General features: G+C 45.6%; 1 protein-coding gene across 4 annotated transcripts in view; it reads left to right on the plus strand.

Annotated features, from left to right (window-relative positions):
- ETV6 (ETS variant transcription factor 6) overlaps nucleotides 1-21,382 on the plus strand; it is a 231,700-nt gene extending 210,318 nt beyond the window's left edge. For all 4 annotated transcript variants that reach the window (XM_032347324.1, XM_032347322.1, XM_032347321.1 and 1 more), the window contains 4 exons: nucleotides 3,170-3,715; nucleotides 14,797-14,939; nucleotides 16,927-17,027; nucleotides 20,644-21,382. In XM_032347324.1, the coding sequence (XP_032203215.1) occupies nucleotides 3,170-3,715; nucleotides 14,797-14,939; nucleotides 16,927-17,027; nucleotides 20,644-20,749 (896 nt within the window). In that variant the 3' untranslated portion in view covers nucleotides 20,750-21,382. The remainder of the gene's footprint in view (nucleotides 1-3,169; nucleotides 3,716-14,796; nucleotides 14,940-16,926; nucleotides 17,028-20,643) is intronic.
- The last annotated feature ends 319 nt before the right edge of the window (nucleotides 21,383-21,701 follow it).

Here is a 21,701-nt window from a genome sequence, read left to right on the forward strand (position 1 = left end):
TGAGCTGAACTGAAGGCAGAGGCTTAACCCACTGAGCCATCCAGGTGCCCCCAGGATTTTCTCTTTATCTTTGGTTTTCAGCAGTTTGACTCTGAAGGCCTGGATGTAGCTTTTGTATTTATCCTACTTAGTATTTGCTGAGCATCTTAGATCTTTAAGTTTCCTGTTGTTGTTGTTGTTGTTGTTGCTACCAAATTTGGAGAGCATTTGGTCATTATTCAGTTTTGGGGGTTTTTTTGTGGGGAGTTGTTGGGAAGGGGTTGGTCCCATTCTTTCTGTTCTGTCCTTCTTGGGTTCCAGTTACACGTCCATTAAACCATTTAATATTGTTCCACAGGTCACTGAGGATCTATTCGTTTATTTATTTCTAGTTTTTATTGATGTGTCTTCAAATTTACTAACCCCTCCTTTTGTCATCTCCAAACTGCTGTTGAGTACCTCCAGTCCAACCTTTCAGATATTGTGTTTTTCAGTATTAGAGTCTTCTTCTTAAGTTTCTGTTTCTCTTCTGACAGTCTCCATCTGTTATACCTCATTATGACCATCATTTCCTTCAAGTGATTACACTTATTTCTAATAGCTAATACCAACATCTACGTGATGTTAGAGTCTGTTTCTGTTGACTGCATTTCCTCTTGATTATGGGCCACATTTTTCTGGGTTTTTTTTTTTCACATGTCCCAAGAATCCTTATTGAATACTGGACGTTATAGATGATACGTTGTAGAGACTTAGATTATGTTATATTCCTCTGAAGAATGTTGGGGTTTGCTCTAGCAGGTAAACGACTAGCCAGTCACCTTGAGTTTGTAGAGGCTTGGTCTAACATTTGGTTAGGGCAGATCTATTTAAGTTTTGCCTGTAGTCCTCAGGCAAATCCCTTTGACCTGGACATAGTCTTTACTCCTAAGTTGTGGCTGTTCTGGGATGATAGGCATCCCGAGGTGTTTGCAGAGCCTCTGTTGCTAGGACTCAAATTCTCAATTCTGTCTCCAGTACAATGGCCAATAGTTGATGTTCCTGCTCTTATCTTTCAGCCATACAGTTGTTGCTTTCCACTGAGCTCCTTAGAGGTCACCTTGCACGTATGCTGTACAGGAGCACATGTTAGGGATTTGAGGGAACTTTCTGTATTCTCCCTGAGGCTCTCCCCTTTATAGGATTTGCTTTCTTGATTTTTTGCCATTCTGGTAGCCCATACTCTATTCCCTGACAGATTACACAACTTCTAGTTCATTTTCCAGCTGCACCCTGCTACAGGGACTGGGGAAAAACCCCAGGGCTATATAAATTTGGATCTCTCTTGTGCGGTTCTCTTCTTTCAAGAATAAAATGCTGTTCAGTTTTCTCTAGCACCTTCAAATAACTTTTGTAAATGTATTGTATCCGGGTTCCATCATTTCTGTATGTAGGAAGGTTAGTTTGATACAAACCATTGTGTCATTCTGGAAACTGGAATTCGCTTCTCCTTTATCACAGAAAGGTGGTAGCATACCCAAATACTTTACCTGGCTTTGCATACCTAATCATAGAACCTGGAGACCAGTCCTTGGCGGAATATTAAGACACTCATCGTTCCATTTAATACCTGCCTGATCCTCCATTTTTTAGAGATACAATATCATTGATTAAGCCAGTCTCCCACCGATAGCTATTCCAACAGGTAAGCACTTCTAAATTCTTGGCAGCAGGTTACACAGCAGTTACAAAATAAACGCTTGCCTTCAAGCAGATGCTCTTTTAGTGATCGTGAATGACACATTCACTGTTTCACATAACCGGGATCCAGAGGAGTCCTCATTTTTCTGTTAATCATGTGTAAAACTTTAAGACACTACCAGCTCAGTCTCTGTTTACTAACCCTGTCAGAGTCCTAGAGTCCATTTATGTGTTCTTCATGTAGATATTGTCATAAGGGACAAAGGGAGGTATCTTTGACTTGCTTTACTCAGAGTCATGGACAAATCTTGGACCAGAACAAAGACCTGAAAGCATGTGCATCCTTTAGTGAGAGCTCTGGGAACAGATGTGGCCAGAGAAACCTCATTAGGATGAGGGGGAGGCACTGAAGAAAACTCCATTTTTGTAGGCAGATTTTCATCTTTCCTCCCCCTAAGCAGGGACTCCTAAAGCCACGTGTGTGCCAGCCACCCCCCCCAACCCACCCACAACCCAGCCCACAGGACTGCTTCTGTTCCCGATGCTGTCCCTGCTCAGCTGTCACCAGCTTGAAAGTTCAAGTGGCATACGATGAAGGCAGGGTTGGAGATGTCCTTACCTCCTTCTCCTTACTTACCTCTGCCTGTCTCTGAGCATTTGTAGGGTCTGTGCACTCAGAAACCAAGTGATCCTAAAGCTTCTTTCAAGTACAAGATTGCCAGTCTGTAAATGGGACCCACTGTCCATCCTTAAAGCAGGTTTTCCCATCGCTTTTCCTCTTGGCTTCTACGTATAGCAAAGTGGCGGATACTGTAATGGGTACCTAGATTCTAGAATCTTACTGGAGTCTGGGTCTCGTTCCCTCACTGGCTGTGTGTCTTTGAGTAAGTTGCTTAATTTCTTTATGCCTCCCATTTTATCACGTTTGAACTAGTACTGGTATTAGGATCTCCTACTGAGGAGTATGATACATTCTGAACAACATAACCCAGTACCAAGGATATAGTAGCTACTTTAGTAGTAGTAGAATAGTAGAAATAATGGTATCATTAGATAGAAATAATGGTATCAATAGTAGAAATAATGGTATCATTAACACCAATAACAACATCCCAGAGGTAGAGAATATATACATTTAGTTGTGGAAATGTAAGTCAGTGAAAGCTTCTAGAAAGAAACCCTTAAGGACCCCAGAAGCCACGTTGAAGAGTCAAGTAACCAAAGCTAAAGAACACAGGTTTGGCATCCCTGTGCTCACAAGTCACTAGTAAGTGCTTAATGGAATGCTTGTGGACATTCTTAGCCTGTCTACTGTAGGAAAAGAATTTCAAGTATGCGCACTTCAGTTGTTTTTTTAAGCAGTGGAAAAGACACTCTGTCTCGAGGGACAAACGGTCTGTCCGGCACACGCCCAGGCTTCACTCACTGTTCACTTTCTTTAGAACCGCGGTGGGGTCCCTCTCCTGACAGTTCACTGGGGTCAGTGATTGTCTCTCCCTCTGCTCCACAGATAATTGTGTCCAGAGGACCCCACGGCCCCCAGTGGAGAATGTGCACCACAACCCCCCCACCATTGAACTGTTGCACCGGTCTAGATCACCTGTCACAGCCAATCACCGGCCCTCTCCCGACCCCGAGCAGCGGCCCCTCCGGTCCCCCCTGGACAACATGATCCGCCGCCTCTCCCCGGCCGACAGGGCCCAGGGGCCGAGGCTCCACCAGGAGAACAACCACCAGGAGTCCTACCCCCTGTCAGTGTCTCCCATGGAGAATAACCACTGCCCGCCGTCCTCTGAGCCCCACCAGAAGCCGTCGAGCCCCCGGCAGGAGAGCACCCGCGTGATCCAGCTGATGCCCAGTCCCATCATGCACCCCTTGATCCTGAACCCCCGGCACTCCGTGGATTTCAAACAGTCCAGGCTCTCCGAGGACGGGCTGCATAGGGAAGGGAAGCCCATCAACCTCTCGCATCGGGAAGACCTGGCCTACATGAACCACATCATGGTGTCCGTCTCCCCGCCCGAGGAGCACGCCATGCCCATTGGGAGAATAGCAGGTAGGTGAGCGCATCCCTACGCCGCCCATCCAGCATCCAGGGGGACCTGACAAAGCCTCGCTCTCTCCCCGGCCTTGCAGCAGGCCTCACACCATTCCCAATTAGGCGCCCGCAAAGGCTCTGTGAGGGCAAGTGGAGGCTTCTGCCTGAATGAAGTGAAATCCCTAATGGGCTAGTTAATGAGCCGCTGGGATGGAGTAGTTAATGAGCCTCAGAAATGTTAAGAAACAAATGTCCTACGTCCAGCGTACAAGGAGAGTCACATCAGAATCATGGCTAAGCGAAAACATTTAAAATAAAAGGTTTATGAGCATGCTAATGGCCCTGTCTTGAAGTTTCCAGCAGCTAATTAATGACCAGACATAGCATAAAGAACCTTTGTCTCCAATTCAGACCTGTAATTCCATCCTATGGGCAGTAACTCAATGTAGCCTTCACCTTGGGAGAAGGTGGGAGAGAAAAACACGATTATGGTGTTGGAGGCAGGTGTTGCTGGGTCATTTGGACGAAGGAAACCACTCCCAAATTCTTTTACTTTTATGATGACAAGCCCACATTTGCTTCCCTAAGACAAGAAACCAGTGGAAACCAGAGAAAAAAATCTACACGTTGTATTTGTGCTAGTCTGTCCATAATTTACATGAAGTCATTCTCCAGACACTTAACCCTCCAGCCACATGGCCAGGGTAGCTCTCTTCCTGGAGCATCTCTCCATTCGTGAGACATTTCTCAAACACCCACTACGCACAGGTAAATGCTTGAGGAAGTAGGGGGACAGAGCAGTGCTTTTAACACAATTATTTCCTTGAGGAATTTAAAATTTCATGGGAGAGACCGATGTGAAAACCACCCACTAAGCTATAAGGCAGAATGAAGTCCGTCCTGTGTCCCATTCATCCAGTGCATGAGCACTTATTGAGCACTGACTGTGTATTAGGATAACTCAGTGCTGTGGGAGCAAAGCAGAGAGAAGGAAATTTGGACCAGAGGAATGGAGGGAGGCTTTGCATGGACGTGGCTCAGTGCTGAAGGTGGTTATGTGTTCAGTAGCGGAAGGGAGGCACGGAGACAGGAAAAGTCAGACCTGGTCAGGGCAAGGCAAGAAATGCCCCCTTCCTCCATGAGTGAGCACCCGAGGACAGAGCTCCGGCCGGCCCCAGGAAGGAGTGGTGTTCCTAACAGCATGACAGCACAGAGTCCTACAGGCAACATTAACTGCCTCTGTCTTGACTCATTGTCCCTTTTTTGTTTAAATTCTTGGTTTCTAAATGTTTCTCTGGCTCCTAGTGTATCTCCAATGTTGCCTCAGTTTTAGTGTCCCAAATCACTTACATCAGGGGTGTTGAATCCAGAAAATGAAATGCCAAAGAAGTAGGACTTCTATGTTTGTGAAACATGAAATGATCTGTGTCCGAGATTTGATTGAGAATGATCCTCACAGCACTGGGGGTGAGTTTGGGGGGGGGGGTGTACATAAAATAAGACTAGCTGTGGTGACTACACTGGGATTCTCTGCCTTTATATATGTGCATGTGTATGTATATATGGTTTTTTTTTTTTTCCAATCTAAAAAAAGAGACCATGAAAAGAAAAGAAGAAAAATCAGGGGATTTATAAAGAGACAGACACCTTAGGCAAAACATGTGAATTTCCGCAGATTGTTAGAAAAAGAGGATGGGGTCAGGATATTACTGTGAAGAATATAAAGGACCTGTCTTGTGTTTCCCAGGCCAGACCTTTCCTGTCTATACATGCCTTTCTTGTCTTGTTTCTTGCATGGTCTGTACAGCCGGACTAGACATTTTGCAGATACTGTCTACTTATTTATAATTCTCAGGACAGCTCTTAGAGGCAGCTTACTATTGCGATATGCCTCTTACGTGGAAGGTCATTTGAACTAGGGAAGTCATGGAAGAGACAGAGCCACAGAGAGCATAGGTCAAATAGGGGTTGGGTGATGGGCTCAATGGGATGGTCACGGCTGTGCCATTGGCCGCGGCTGATAGGGCTGCCCTCGTGGAACCTGGCTTCCCGAGCCAGGGAAGCCGTCCACCTCCTCTGTCCCATCCACCTCCTCTGTCATGCCGTCTTACCACAGACTTCCTAGGAATCTAAGCCCATATATCAGAAAAGTTATGTTATTCAGACGTACAGAGTTATTTCTCCCTTGTTTAGTGGATTTATAAATATTAGAATATTAGTTTCTTAAAAATTGTGCAACTATTGTTTTTTAAATATTATTCCTGAATGTCAAAATTGCTCGGTGATGGATGTAGCCTCATCAAAGACACTCTGTCAACTATCATACCAGCCCAGTGATGGACCTTGGTACCCACGGATGCCCAGGCTCTCTCAAGAACACACAAAAGAGGGGAATCTAGGCTTTTCTTTGGGAAATGCATTAACTCCTCCAGGGTGAGAAAATCCCCTCAAATTATTCATCATTAATCCTCTAATGATACACTCAAAGGTTGAAGAATCTCCAGATGTAAGTATTAACTAATTTAACCAAATCCAGCATCGGACTTAACCAAATCCATCATCTTGAGGGGGAAATGGGAAGGGTCAAAAGTCTAGAATCCAACACTTAGTCTTGATTCTAACCCTCCTTGCTACAACTGCAGGCTCCTGATATCCCTGTCCCCTCACTCCTACCCTTTTAGTTGTCATTTTGGACAGCTCAGATTCTTGTAAAATTCTGTTTAGTAGGGTCGAGCTCAGTGGGTAATTCCTATGTACAATTTAAAATTCCGGCAATCCTGAACAGGTAGAAATATAAATCTTGGGAATCCAAGTCCATTAAAAATCTCCCCCTATTTCATCTATTCTTTTTTTTCCTCACTTTTTAATTTCTCAGAATTGAGATGTAGCATACAATTTAGAGGTGCAAAGCTACAATAGTTTACTTAGGTATTGGCCTTATAGGCCTTATAGGAAATTAAAATCATCAATAAAGAAGTTTCGGAGGTAATGGCTTAAATACAAACCACAGATTAGATCTATTTAAATATAACATGTAACTTATTTCTAAAGGCATCCCCTTATTTTTCAATGGATAAGAAGAACTGTTGTTGAAGTTAATAAGTTAGAATAGCCACAGTTTATGGGATAAAATTTAACATGGAACACAATGAAACAAGACCCCTATGTTCAAACTTTATTGGGAAGCCAATGGTGTAGGTAAGAGTGAACAAACTGCTTCTTTCTGGGCCTGTTTTCTGTTTGTTATGCTCATGAGGCTATTGCTTGGGGGGGCGGTGGTAGGAGGTAGGGGGTCAGGATAGCATCTGTGAACCTTCTAGCCCTTTTCTAAGCCCACAAAAGTCTTACTGGCCTGTGCCTTGCCCATGTGTTTCACATCCAAAGAGTCTGTTAGCAGCGCACACCATAAGGTGATGGGCTTAGCACGGGGTGATGCCCTGAGTCATGTTTTAAGTATATACTGACATTCATTCTTAGAGGTCAGTGATTTCAAAGCCAGAAGCGGGTTGTACGGATGAAGGAAAGGAGATTCGGGCACATCCAATGTCCAGCCTTGGAGCCTCTTCCAGTGTTCTTTCCAAGACACGTGTTTCCTTCTGACCTGGGAGTCCAGAGCAGGGATTGGAAACTCGGGCCCATGGGCCAAATCAGCCACTACTATTTTTGTAAATCAAGTTTTATTGGCACACAGCCACACCCGATCACTTTGTGTCTGTGGCTGCTCTTGTGTGCCAACAGGAGAGATGGTACAGCCAGCAGAGCCGAAATATTTGCAGACAACATGACAGGAAGCATTCGCTGCCCCCTGTTCTGCGACACTGTGGACTCGTGGCTACCGTATGCTGGCAATCGTAGGCAAATTGGAGGATGTGGAAGTTGAAAATGCTGTCCCGGCTCTCAAGGAATTCCTTGCCCTTTAGAGGATGAGGCGAGCCTCAAACACGTAGAAGGAAGAATAACAAGTGATGTGAGAGAGGAGACTGTAAGCTGTTCGCAGACCAGTCCCGAGTAGTTCCAGTAACATCATAAACAAAAGTAGAATACAGCTAAGTGAAAGAAACTGTTTCTTTGCATACTTGGATGGTGGAGTTAAATCATTCATTTGTTCCAGACTGATCATGTATCTCTCTTTGTGCTAGGCATTTTCCTAGGTGATAGGTATAGTGTCTCTAAATGCCACATTTTGTATCTTTGCTGACCTAAGGCAATAGCCCCCTGACTTTATGCTGTCAAACCAAATAAGCTCCTACTTTGGTTTTCGCAATAGACAGCTAAGTCTTAAAAGAAAATTTTAAGGTGTTTTGGCTTTCTCTTAAAAGTTCTTCCATTCCGTTAAAACCTGAATTACCAAACTTCCTGTCTGCTCATCCCCTCGTTGGTCTTCATCCAAAAATCTGCTAAGGAAGCAAACTGGTTTATAATCCATTCCTACTCCTTCATTTGCTGCACACTTGGGGACTTCAGAGGTCTGAACGGATTTGCTTGTCCCAGGTCCATGACCCATCCAAACAGATTATTTCTCTTCTGGTGCTTATCGCACAACTTTTGCTTAGTCCCCTGATATTCTTTGCAAACATGAGCTTCTTCATGGTTTGTGAGGACACCCCTGTTTGGTTGATCCTGCTGAGGATAAGACCTAAAATTCCCCCCAGCATGTGCTCCCTCCACTCCCAACCCTCCTGCCACACACGTCATAGCAGTCTTTCAGATCCTTAAAAGGACTTTCAAAAATAAGTTTATTATCTCTCAAGGTTACGTTTTCAGCAGAAACAAAAGGATCCTAATCAAGGAAACATGGAGTCTCCTGTCCAGTTTCTTTGTCACCTGACTAAAACGATGTACTTTCCTGATTTGGTTGGACTGACTGGATGAGTTCTGTAGGCACAGAAATTCAATCCTGGAAGCCTCTAATCTTCAATCAGTTGAGGAAAAATAAGCCTGAGACTCCAGAGTAAGCAGCTGAAGGTGGGTCCCCAGGAACTCGAGGACCAGGGGAAGTCATTCCATCCTCTTCCTCTTGTTTCCATCCCTGCTTCCTCCCTAGCGGTATTGAGTGCTGGTGACATGGTTTCAAACGAAACTCGTGGACTTTTTTTTTTTTTTAATGAGCCTCAGGAGCAGCCCTGAGGGGAAAAAGACATTATAAAAGAGAAGACTAAAGGGTTTAGTGTGACAGTGATGAGCTTCCTCCCTGGGCCTTGGTGGTAAGGCGGACCTACATAAGTGCACCTTCGCCCACAGGTGTGTCCATGTCTGTTTTGAGGAAGGAAAGGACAGTACTGTGGGATGTCTCTTTTAACCAAAGGGGCCCAGGGTTTCAGTACCAGCTAGAAGAGCTACATTATCCCACATCCTACATCAACCCTGAGGGCTCCTGACGCAGGGTCCCAATCAACAGCTGGCCTGGAGTGTTCCCCAGGAAGTAGTGTGGGCCCTTGGGAAAGCATGGACTTGGGAATAAGCAGGAATAGAATCCAGTCCTTGTATCCTAGCAAAGGTGCTGACTGTTCCTGAGGTCTGCTTTTCTTATCCATCATAATGAGAATACTAATACCCATTTTCCAGGTGCTTCGGAGTACTAATGAGACAATATGTGAATACACAGCATCAGTCGGCTAATTACCAAGCACTAAGATCCCTTCTCTGTCCTGTTTCTCTTTGCTCTGCTACAGGGCTGCAGAGAATGATGGGAAAGCAGCAGGTACAGCAGCCCCACTACCCACCCGGAGCTGGCCGGGGCATTGACCCTGCAGGCCTGTGGCCTGCAAAGGGCACCCCTTCGAGGTGCTCTAGTTTCTTTATCTCCTTGGAGATTCACTTCTGCGCTCCCTCTCCGCTCGGAGGCTTTGCTCAGGAATGTCCCACGTGGCTCCAGCTTCTCACACTGGCTGAGTCACTGCCGTTTATTTTCACTGTGAACTACTGAGAAATCAAAGAGCCCTAAGAGAGAAGGAAGTCTCAGGACAGCATTTTTAAACGATAAAACGGTAACAGCCACAGTGGCGGGGCGGAAAATAATAGAAGGAGCTTGAGGAGACTGGAAATTCCAGTTTGTGTAAAGAACACACATTTCTGTAATACAGTGTGACTGCCAGGAGGAAGGGGTGCGATTTCCCAGGCTGCCCCCACCTGAGCCAAGCAGGGGCCAGGCCCTGCGAGGTTCCAGCTGGGGGCTGAAGCTTTAAGTGTTTGCTTCCCTCCGGGGCAAGATTGCCCCTCGTGTAGAGCCACTGCTCTCATGCAGAGTGGCAACTTTTTATCTGGATGTCACTTACCTGTTCTGTTACTCCACACCTCATGCAACCAGACATGCAAAGGGCCAGCCTCCCTGGCAGTTACAGTCCCTGTGCCTGCCCCCCCCCCTGCCCTCACCCCCATGGAGTCAGGAAGCTGAGATCTGCATTCCCCACCTTAGACTCTCCCTGTACATCTTGCTGCCCCGTACATATGGTGTCTGTTTTCCTAAGCCTCAGCAGAGCACAAACAACTGCCCACACTGTAAACACACCTCTGGGTATCGACACAGAGTAGGCTGCACTGGATTTCCCAACTTTGTGCTCCTAGGTAATGACTGATGTAGAGTTGAGGACACGACGGGGATGGGGGCGGGGGGGGACTGAGCTGTGCATGTTGTAAAGCCCATGTTTCTAAAAGCTGAGTTTCTCAAGCTTAGCACTCTTGATCATCAGGTCAGATGATTCTCTGAGGTTAAGGAGGAGGTTGACTTAGGTACTCTAAGATATTCAGCAGCATCCCTGGCCTCTACCCACTAGAGGCCAGTAGCATCCTCTAGCCCCGTGGCAACAACCCAGATTAGCTCCAAACATTGCGAAATACCTTCCTTCCCTACCGAAACGCGTTGCCCCTTGTTTAGAGCCACTGCTATAAAGCAGAGTAGCAGCTTTCTGTTTTGTATTTTACTTACCTGTTTTGTTGCTGAACTTGACAAAAATGTATTAATCTTTTCAGTAAATTGAAAAAAATGAAACAGGGACACTTATTGTCTGATGAGTTGATGATCAGACCCACAGAACTCATTTGGCAGACCTTCATTTAAAATTCCATTTGGGCAGTTGAAACAACATAAAAGTACTTTCTCAGAAGCTTTCCCAAAATTTTGATTAACCACCATCATTAAACATTCCCTTTGTCAATAACCTGATTTGCCCACTCAGATTTTTAAACTTCAGTTTTGTCTGGCATGGTTTTTTCATTAGAAACCATGTTGGTTATGTGTGAATTGCCCATCTTTTTGCAATCTCTGCTCCAGTAGCATGTACAATGAGTCTCTGGTAGAAGACAGACGTGGGAGGGAAAATATTTCTCCTTAACCACAGGAAGGGATTTTTTACAATGCCTTTTAGCTGTGGATACCCAAGGTACCTCACCCAGCAGGAAAGAGAGAGAATGTTCTCTCTGCAGCTGAAAAATGGCACTTCACTGGAGCTAAACCCTTTTCTAAACTTCCTCTCATGGAAGAGACAATCCAGATAATGGACGTTTGTTTAAAATACCCACGTGCCTTAATACAGAAGACCCTTTAGTTTAAGAGAAATGCACTTAAAATTAATGAATACCTTGTAACATGAATTTTTTCACATGCATGGTCAGGCATTTTATAATAGGATACTCTTGTATCTATAGAATTTGGTGGGTTTTATCATATAGTAATATATGTGTATATATATGATATATATGTGATCAGAGAACATTGTATCTGTGCAAATGTAGATTTCAACAGAACTGAAAAATTGCAGGAAATAACCTCCAGAGGATCTAGGGAACTAAAAAGGATCTGCCTCTTATTTCCTTAAAATCTTAAAAAACAAAATAACCCCAATGGCTTGAACTTCAATTGTTAAAAAATAATAATAATAATAAAGAGAGAGAGAAGAAAATGAAAAAAGTAATCTTCTCTGGTCAGTCCTTTATATTTATCATCTGGAATAATTTTTAACTAAAGAAACAAAACAATCAATAGTGTTATAAAAGTCATTTATACTCTGAGTTTGAAACAACTGCTTTATGCCACAGAATTCCTGTTGCTACCTCCATTAGTAACTGAGTAATCCAATATGTCTTGAATGTCAACATATTTTTATTACTCAGCTAAAGTTGGCTTTGCTGGTTTAAATGTCATTTAGAGTGATCAATTGGCAGCTTGTTTGGGGTTATTTTCACATTTATGAAAGGGAAAAGTTTGCAAGAATCAAATGTTCTTGAAACATATAGGTAGAGTCTGTTCTCTGGTAAGCCCTCCCTTTCATTCACCAACCAAAGAGCAGATAACTTTCGAGATCTCTTTTATTAAATGATTTACATAAAGTTCTGAGTTTGAGGCCTCTGAAAAGCCAGCATGGTAGCCCAGGGCGGGTTAAGCCCTTACTTGGAGAAATGGTCTGGTTCCCATGTGTGGGAAATGCAGTGAACCACCAGAGCAAGACAGAAGCCGCAGAAACAAGGAAAGCGCACATGAGCGTGGGGATGGAAGGACCGTCCACCTCATGCTTTTAGCCCCAGTGGGCCGAGAGGTGAGGGGAGTAGCCATATGTTCCTCACCTTCCTGTGGGCACGGTTTCTTTATATCAAACTGCTAAAGACAGTCTTTTCATTGTTAGTCAAATGAATACTCCAGAGACTCAGAGACTTGCAGTCCCAATCCAGCTGAATCCAAAGGTGCTGCCCAGCCTCTCTGCCCTGGACGTGGTCTCCCTGTGGAGAAGCAGTAGAGGAGCTGTACACACAAACCCCCTTCGTTGTTCCTTCTAATTTGTTGGCATTTTATGTAAGGATGTTTGGTTTTGTCAGACGTTTTCCAGTGGAAGTGATGGAGGGGAAATTAAAACGTCTGCCATATGACAATAGGACAGACACTGAGTCCACAGCTCTGTCCTGTGTTCCATCTGCAGTAAAAATGTTGTGAGACCAGGAGGGGACAGGAGGGTTAAGACACGCCGCCGATCTCACTGCTTTGCCTAGCAACTAGAGTCATCCTGCGACGAGTGCCTTCATAATGAGCTAGATTCTTCTCAGCCTGCACTAGTGTGACGCTGACTTCTCCAGGTGCTTTATGGCCCCCTGCTCTCTCCTCCCTGGCTGATAGGGGGTAAGAGGAATGGCCGGCCGCCTCTGTCACCAGAATGGGGTTCAGCTCCCCGAGTATGCCGTGTCTTTGCTTCAAGAAGAGAACAGTTTGTCCTGTTCTAAAATACAGTAACTCGTGCATCCCATTAATTTTTGGACCCAGATAATTGGGGGTGAGGGGGAAGGCTATGGTCATTTTAAGTTTCGTGTTAGTTTCTTGAAAGATGAAGCCTCTTCGAAAATGCCACATTTCCTTCTGCCATCCAGAGAAAAGGCTGGGTTGCAGCAAGGCAGCGCTGAACAGACTGCAACTCAGCTCTGGAAAGTCCGAAAACTTTACAGTATTTATCTGTTAACCATCAGGAAGAGTGGTGCAGAGCCTGGACCCCCACAAGTGTCACTCACTCACTGTGGCCTTGGAGTGAATTACCAAGCCCTTTAAGCCCCAGCTTCCTCATCCATAAAATAGCAATAGCAATGGCACCTGCCTCCCAAGAGGGCACCAGGGCCGAGCGCAGCCAGGCTGGTGGAGGATGAGCACGGTCCTGCTCACGGCACCCGGCACATGGCGTTGTTGTCGTGTTCATGACTTTCCCCTTCACTTGCACCATCGTTCATACAGTAATCCCATAAAAGACATGTTATTCCTGTTTCGTATATGAGGAAACAACCTCAGGGAGATTTAAGAAACTCGCCCAAGGTGACCTGACTCAATGCCCTTGTAAAAAGGCTCCCGAGAAGGGTGTGTTTCATTCCCTGGGAGGTGACCATGTTGGCTCTGAATTAGTCCAAGTCTCGATTAGACACTGCCCTCCAGGTGTGCCAGGCCTCACCCAAGAGAAGGAAGTCAGCACGGTGTCATGCGAGAGACCCGGAATTTGAATCCCAGCCACTTGGGGCCTCCAAGGATTAGAAAGGGTGCAAGGAAGATGCTGAGCCACATACAGAATTCCTTCCTTGATCCTTCACTACCCGCCCTTCCAGCTGGGGTCTGCCGAGGCACCCAGGATCAGCAGTGAACCCCTGGAAATCAGAGCCTCTTATTCTCCTCTGGATGCTGGTCCAGGAAGTACACCTAGATAGGACACGTCTGCCTCCATCCACCTCTCCAGGGCTGCCAGAGGGCAAACCACATACCATTTCGGCACTTCCAGAAAACACTAGAACAAGGGAAAAGGGTACAGTCTGTGTCTTCTCTTTTAATATGCCAACCCACACCCACAAGCTGAGGCCCAGCACAGTGCCTGGCCTGTATTAACTCACTTAATAAATACTTGTGGCCTGACCAAGTGATGGACGGAATGTCAGTCCTCCAAATGGGGAAAGTGATTTTCTTTTTTACTTTGGTTCCTTTCTACCCTGATTTCATTATGAGAAAACAATTTTAAAGAATTCCCAAATAGGCCGTAATGAGAAAATATCTGTCCTCTTTTGAAAACCATGCTAGCCACCGCGCCCAGTCGTAGCAAACTGTAGAGTTTTCCTCCCCACAGCCTTTCACGCAGCACACTTCTTTTTCTGCTGCTTGGTAGCCTGCCGCAATCTTCTTGTCTTTGTCCATACGGCCTCCAACCCCAGAGTAATCATGCAGCTCCACCAACCAGACCATGTTGCGTGCCTGGAACTCTGGGGCTCTCTTCCCGCCCTTTGACCACACCCACCCAGAGTTACCCCTCTTTTGGCTTGCTCTCTGTCTTTCATGGGAGCTCTGCTCAAGTTCAAGTCGTTGGTCATGACCTTGGACAAGGTGCTTCCTCTTCCAGGTCACGGCGTCCCCATCTGTGGAGGGAGGCAGATGGTGGGGATGGTCTCTTAGACCTCTACAGGTCAAAGGTCATATTTCTCCTGCACCATCCACCAGGTCTCTCTGGGCCCTGGTCTCCTCACCGTGAAATAAGAAAGACCATCAATCCACAAAAGGCAGAAGGGACTCCTTGATTATTTTCTGATTCTTGCTCTTAGTGCCTTAACAGGAAACCTATTCAAAAGTGGTTTTTTGCCCTTTTCCTCTGTAGACTGTAGACTGCTTTGGGATTACGTCTATCAGTTGCTTTCTGACAGCCGGTACGAAAACTTCATCCGATGGGAGGACAAAGAATCCAAAATATTCCGGATAGTGGATCCCAATGGACTGGCTCGACTATGGGGAAACCATAAGGTAAAAGGGTACCAGCTATGTATTCTGCCAACTAGTGCCAAAAAAGAAAAGAAAAGAAAAGAAAAAAGACTTTATCTTCTGGGTAGAAGGATAATTGCCTAGCTCCTCCCTCCTCGGTGTGCCCCTTATTATTTAGTTTATCTCTCACAGGTGAACAATTAGACAGTTGCAAAGGGAAGGAAATAATTAAAGATACCACTTTCCATTTGGTTACTTAGGCCAGGGGCCAGTTAACTTCACACCCCCTGAGTCTGATAGGGCCACCCTTGGAGCAGCCCTCCATCTCATTCCCTCGAGCTGGCCCTGCCACCCCTATGTCGCCAGATGCTGGGGTACAGGGGAGCTCCGCAGAGCTGTGGGACTCACAAGGCAATAGGGAAGGGTCACTTCTGTCCTGCCCGGTTAGAAATTCCCATGTCTGCAAAAGCCCCCTTCTCCGTGGAAATGCTTACCCTCCAACTCTGCAGAATCCCCTTAAAAAGCAAACAGGCCAGAACTGTTTGCCCCCTACTTTTCCATGCTGGAAAGAGGGACAGGAATTAAAAGATGCAGTCTTTTTTAGTTAGGAAAACTGTCAAAGTACATAGATGTAAAACACCTAAGTGTCCACTGTGAATGACCAGATAAAAGAACGATGGTGTATACATAGCCTGGAATATCACTCAGCCCTAAAAAGGAAAGAAATCCTGTGACAGGCTACAACACGGAGCAATCTTGAGATTATACTGAGGGAAATAAGCCAGTCACAGAAAGACAAGCATCGCATGTGTCCCTTCGTAGGAACTATTGAAAATAGGCAAATTCATCGAACCAAAGAGCAGAATGGTGTTGCCAAAGGCTGGGGGGAAAGGGGGAGTATTCATCAATGGGTGTAAAGTTTCCATGAAACAGGATGGGTAGGTTCTAGAGATCTGCCATATAACCTTATACCTTGTACATAGAGTTACCACGACTGTAGGACACACTTAACAATCTGTCAAGGGGATGGATGTCTTGTTAAGTGTTTTTACCACAGGAGAAGAAAGGAAAAGAAAACAGGGACCCAGAGCAAAGAGTCTCTCCCCTCAAAACAATATTTAAATAAATACATCTGTATCCTACTCAAAACAAATGAGTCACCAAGGTCTAGGCTGACCACAGGCCGGCAGATGTGGGCGGGACAAAGCAGGCAAGACACCTGGGAGACACACCCCCAGGTGAGCTGAGTGAGAGGGCGCAGAGGAGGGCACAACCCAGCCCCACCAGAGGTTGCCAGCCTCAAGTCCCTCAGGTAGGCCCCAGGGCCATGTGGAGGAAGACCTGAAGTAGGCCATAACCAAATACGGCAAGGCCCCTCTCAGAGACTCCTCAGTGTGTGAGTCACGGAGAAAAATCCCGCCTCGGCTCCTGACTGTGCCCGGACCCTCCAGGGCTCGGAACCTCTGTATTCTTCCTTCCAGAACAGGAATTTAAACAACAACAAATCTCTTCCTTAAAATGATAAACCAGAAACACAAGTTGGAGAAAGGTCACTACAACAAAAAAAAAAAAAAAAAGAAAGAAAGAAAGAAAGAAAAAAAGAAGGAATTCTCTGTGGGTCAGAAGGCAAAGGATGGCCCACAGATGGGGGGACACTCCAGGAAATTCACTGAGCAGAGCAGAGCTTGGGCTTGGGAAAGGAAACAAGGGAGGTTGCCTTGGGATATGCTTCCTTAGCTTTGGGGCCAAGACTTCTGACAAAAGGTGATTCACCTTCAGACATGGACATGTCTTGGCTCCAAGACTTGGCGGGGTGTGTGAAAGCAGAGGGGATGGGCACAGGGTGGGGGTGGAGGGGTGGGGGGTAGCCTGGGAGGCAGCAGAGGGAGGAGAGGGAGCTTTCCCCAACCGGCAGGGCCACAGCAGCAGCTGAAGAGCTTTTATTTTAATAGCTCCCCAGCGTCTTCTCTGAGGTTGATTTCACTGTGTCTTTGTGCTTTTTTTCTCTCTTCCTCCTTTGAACAAACAGAACAGAACAAACATGACCTATGAGAAAATGTCCCGAGCCCTGCGCCACTACTACAAACTAAACATTATCAGGAAGGAGCCAGGACAAAGGCTTTTGTTCAGGTAGAACTTCCTTTTTCTCCTTTCCTTCTTTTGGGAGGATACTGTTTTCTTTAAATAAGAGGGAGGAGGGAGACTGTTAAGATCTCTACCTGCCTATGTAACACTCAAAGCCCTCCGTGCTACAAACTGGATACCATATGCTGGGTTGTTAGAATTTTAGGGGGAATTTATTTTTTAACTTATGTCTGTATATTAGAGTAAAGCCAAAATGAAGTAAACACAATCTGACTCACCTTTAAAATAATGCAGTGATCAAATAGTATCATCTGGCATTAACATCCAGCTAAGTTAAAAGGAACAAACAAAGTAACATTGTTGAGGTATTAAATCTAGGCTTCCAGGTTCCCAGCCCCATAAGCTGGGTTCTGAACCAGTGTTTGTCAAAGAGCAGGTCGTGACCCATTCATGAATCAAGAAATAGATTTAATGAGTCAGTCACAACTGTTTTTTTTTTTTTAATGAAATAGAACCAAATTGGGTAGAATAGAGTTGAAAATATCAGATGGTATCACATGAAATAAGAGTGACTAATAATTCATGAAAATTTGGGGGGTATGTGTGTATATGTGTATACGTGCTGAGTCATGATATAAAATGTTTTTTTTTAACGATGCATTATAATCAGAAAAGTCTGAGAGCTGCTGCACTAGACATTCCTCTTTCCAGACTTCCTCACAGCTAATGAGTTCCAACCATTGAACCTACCACATAGACTGTAATTCCAAGTTCTATGTAAGAGAGGAGAAAGAATTAGAAGAGGAAGAAGAAGGGATCTAAAGGAGCAGTCAGGAGAGGTAGAAGTGGTGGTAATTGACACTGGTGGTAATGGCCATGGGGAGACCCAGGAAAGGCTGGGAGAAGGTGGAATCAACACTCATGATGTTAGGTTATGGGTTTAGCAGGTGGGACAAAAAAGAGTTTCAGATGGGGCTAGAGAGATGGATTTGGAATTCTCTACGCACAGGTAGAAAGTGGCACTCGGTATGAGTAGACGAGCCTGCTGGGATAGATTGGAAAGAGCAAAAAATTTAGACTTTAGCAGTGGGAGCTATGGTAACTTAGGAAGAGGGAAAGCAGTTGAGACCTTGAAAAACAACAGAAGAGGCTATTCAAGAGTTGGGAACAGAATGGAATGAAGGAAAAAAGAACCCTCCTTTCTCTGGCTCTCCTGATGCTTTCCTGTCATCCTTCACCCTAAACTTGGGCCTCGGCTCCTATTCTTCCTGGATGAAATGATCCCATTACACAGCTTCACTTATCCCTTAATAGTTAGACTCTGTATTCAGCTCTAAAATCCTCGTGAAATTCCAGATCTCAATTTCCAAGAACTTCTCATAGTACATGTGCACAAAATACCACAACACGAAATAGTCCAGACAGACATTCTTCACCTACTAGAAACCCCCACTCCCCGCATCCAGAATTCTCCTTACTCATCAGTGGCGTCACCATTATTCTAAGTGACCAGCCTTGACATTAGAGTTATCAGTGACTCTTCCCATATCCAGGTTAGTCATTGCGCTGAATTGTCCTTGGCTCTTCCATTCCATTGCCACTGCATTCTATTTAGTCGGGACTAGAAACCACATTTCCCAAGATTTTTTACCAGCAGGTTCCAGGTCGGAGTCTACCAATGACAAGCACTTGCGTGAGAATTTGGGAGGTATAAGAACAGCAAACGCATTATTATTGCTTCCCTATCTAGACTTTTATGTTTTACGCCTAGATTCATTCATAATCCTTTCTACCTCTGGTCCACTCTCCTGCCTTCCAAATTCATCACACACCCTACCAGCTGCCCTACAACACTAGTATGATTCCCTCTGTCAGAGACTTATATCCCTTTCACTTTTGCTTTTTTAAAAATATGTGTCCCCTCTAGGTCCATCTCAAGTGTCCTGCCCTTCATGAGGCCTTCTTCAGCTATTCAAAACACACAGAGATATCTTCTTCCATCATTTCTTGGATTCCCTTGGCCCTAAACCACACTGCATTTGCAATAATTGTACATGTGAAGTTCTTCTTCCCACAACTACGTCATAAGATTCTAGAGAGGAGAGGATTGCATTCGATATAATTGTGTTTTATACCTTATGGGGGTTTTCAGTAGATGTATCTTGACAAGCCCAATATGGTTTATCAGAAGCTTATTATGGAAAAGTAGTCAAGAGAAGAAAGGGGTAGTTTGCAAGGCCAAAGATAGCCCATGTGTGGATTTGGCCTCAGGAGCTTGTTAGTGACTTCAGATGGTGGGGAGAAGTTTTCATGAGGACATGAAAGCATAAGATGGACTGCAGACTTGACAGATCCTACTGCTTGAGAAGTTCAGCAATAAAGGGCAGAAAAAGAGAAGTGGTAGTGGGAAAGTTCATAGGCTTCCAAGAGTGATTTTTGACAATTAGAAAAGGACAGAATAGTGCTATTAGTGAGAAGAGTTGGTCATTTTTGAAGAAATGAGTGTTGGAAGCCAGACTTGCCACAGAATCAAGGCCTCTTGGTATGAAACCCAGTGTGTAGTCAAGTGTTCAGTTGTTGGTGCTCTTCACAGGATGTGTAGGCATTTTGAGAAGGAAAATTTCAGTAGGGACCGGAGCCATTACATGGCTCTTTGATGAGGAGGCAGGGCTCAGAGAAAGGAGCCAAGAGGGAAGGCCAGATAAGGTTTGGAGGAAGGCATGAGCCATGATTTGTGGCCAGGTTAGAGTAAAGGGTTCCTGGTCATAAAGAAGTGGGATCCCAGAGTTTCCTGGGTAGAGATGACAGAGAGCCCAGGTGGGCAGGCTAAAGAGTGTGTCCTTGGCTTTATCTGAGAAGTGCTCATCATAGGCTTTCGAACATGGAGTGACAAGAGGAAAAGTATATTTTCAGGCAGTTTGTCTGGTGCAGAGCGGAGTGTCTGGAGAGGGAAAGTGTGCAGGCCCCGAGTGGAGCTGTGGAAGGGGTGCTCCCATTCGTGAGGCTACACAGTCTACACCCAGGCTGCCTTCCTGAACCAGGGAAAATCATGGTCAAACGAGTTGCTGATGTTATCTCCAGCAAGAAGATAAAGCTTGCCATTGGCACCCGGCTACAGAGGAAGATAGACTAATGGGGATTCTTTGCTAGCGTGTTGGGTGGATCAGTGATAACACTGAAAAGGATTCTTTCTTTTTGACTTTCTAATTTCCAAGAGCACCACTAACTTGTCTTCTTATGAAAATTTTCCATTCGACATTTAATTGTATCCTTTGAGTTAAATGCAGGTTTTGCATACCATTCCCCAGGCTCACAGTCTGGGGTGGAAATGGATCTACAGCTCTCAGAGGTCACTGGAAAATCTAACTCTCTAAAAATAAGAAGCAGTGGGCTGTGCCAGGGTTCCCTCGCATGGCCATGCACAGGGCACTACACAACCTCCATGGGTGCTGTCTGCTAGACTTGTTTTATAGTTCTTTGGCCATTTTCAGGCTGTCAGAGAAAGGGGCACCTCTTCCCAGTAAGTTAGCGTTACTGGTGGGGTTCAGTAGCTCTCCTGCTGTTTGAGGTGATGGGGCCTTTGCTTTTAGTTGAGAGTTCAAGGGGAGGACCAACGTGAGGACAGTATAATCTCTGGACCCCTCCATTTCCTCTTCCAAAGGTTTATGAAAACCCCTGATGAAATCATGAGTGGCCGAACGGACCGTCTGGAGCACCTTGAGTCCCAGGAGCTGGATGAACAAATATACCAAGAAGATGAGTGCTGAGGGAACCAAGCCACGGCCTCAGCGGGGGGCCGGCAGCCGGGGGTCCCCTGCCCACGAGGGCCCTGGAGGCGTGGCAAGCAGGCGGGCTGAGAGCTGAACCGGAAGAGACCCGGGAGTGGGAGTGACACTTGTCTCGCATAGCGGGAGGGTCCCCAGAGCACCTTAGACAAACCACCCAGCGAAGGCAGGGCTGGCATTCTGGCCGAGGGCACGAGCCTGGGACTCCTGGTTCTGTTTTCTCCTCATGTGGAACCTCTCCATCTGTAATTCCTCACCCTCACCCGTCCACCTATTGTTAATTTCATGGTGTTCCGTTTTTTTTGTTTTGTTTTGTTGTGGTTTTTTTTTTTTTTTTTTAAAGACCATGCAGTTTGACTTTTCATCATTCATACAGGGGAAGACATCCGAGGTTGTTTTCCTATGGAAATATATATCTATTATATATATCTATTTTTTGCAAATCTCACAAAGAGCGGCAAGCCCAGCTGGTCAGGAAAGAGAACACTTGCAAAGGGTTTCAGGTTCCTCTTCAGCCTGCCACGTAGATCAGATTTGTGCCTGTTAATATTGGGTCTTGGCTGGAAAAAAAAAAAAAAGAGAGAAAGAAAGAAAAAAAAAGAGGCTTTTAAAAAAGATAAAGTGAAAAGGAGAGCTTTTTCTCCCTCTCGCTCTTTCCTTCCCGGCCTCCCGTCTGGCCTCCCTCCCCGCCTCCTGTTGAGGTTCAGATGCCTTTTAGCAGAATTGTGCCTCTCCTGGAGTCCTGAGCATTACGGACGCCCAAAGGCCATCTGTGGCCTGGGTCCTTTGCAGCCGGCGCTGCCAAATCAAACCCACATCCCGGCATCTGGCTACCTACTGGAGGAGGCCCCAGACCTCGCAGGTGCTGCGGTCCTCCAGGAAGAGACATGCCAGCCCAGCGGGCTGCCCGTACCCCCAACCCCTACTCCCACCC

Source organism: Mustela erminea, chromosome 6 (assembly GCF_009829155.1).
Source record: "Mustela erminea isolate mMusErm1 chromosome 6, mMusErm1.Pri, whole genome shotgun sequence".
Classification (NCBI taxonomy): domain Eukaryota; kingdom Metazoa; phylum Chordata; class Mammalia; order Carnivora; family Mustelidae; genus Mustela; species Mustela erminea.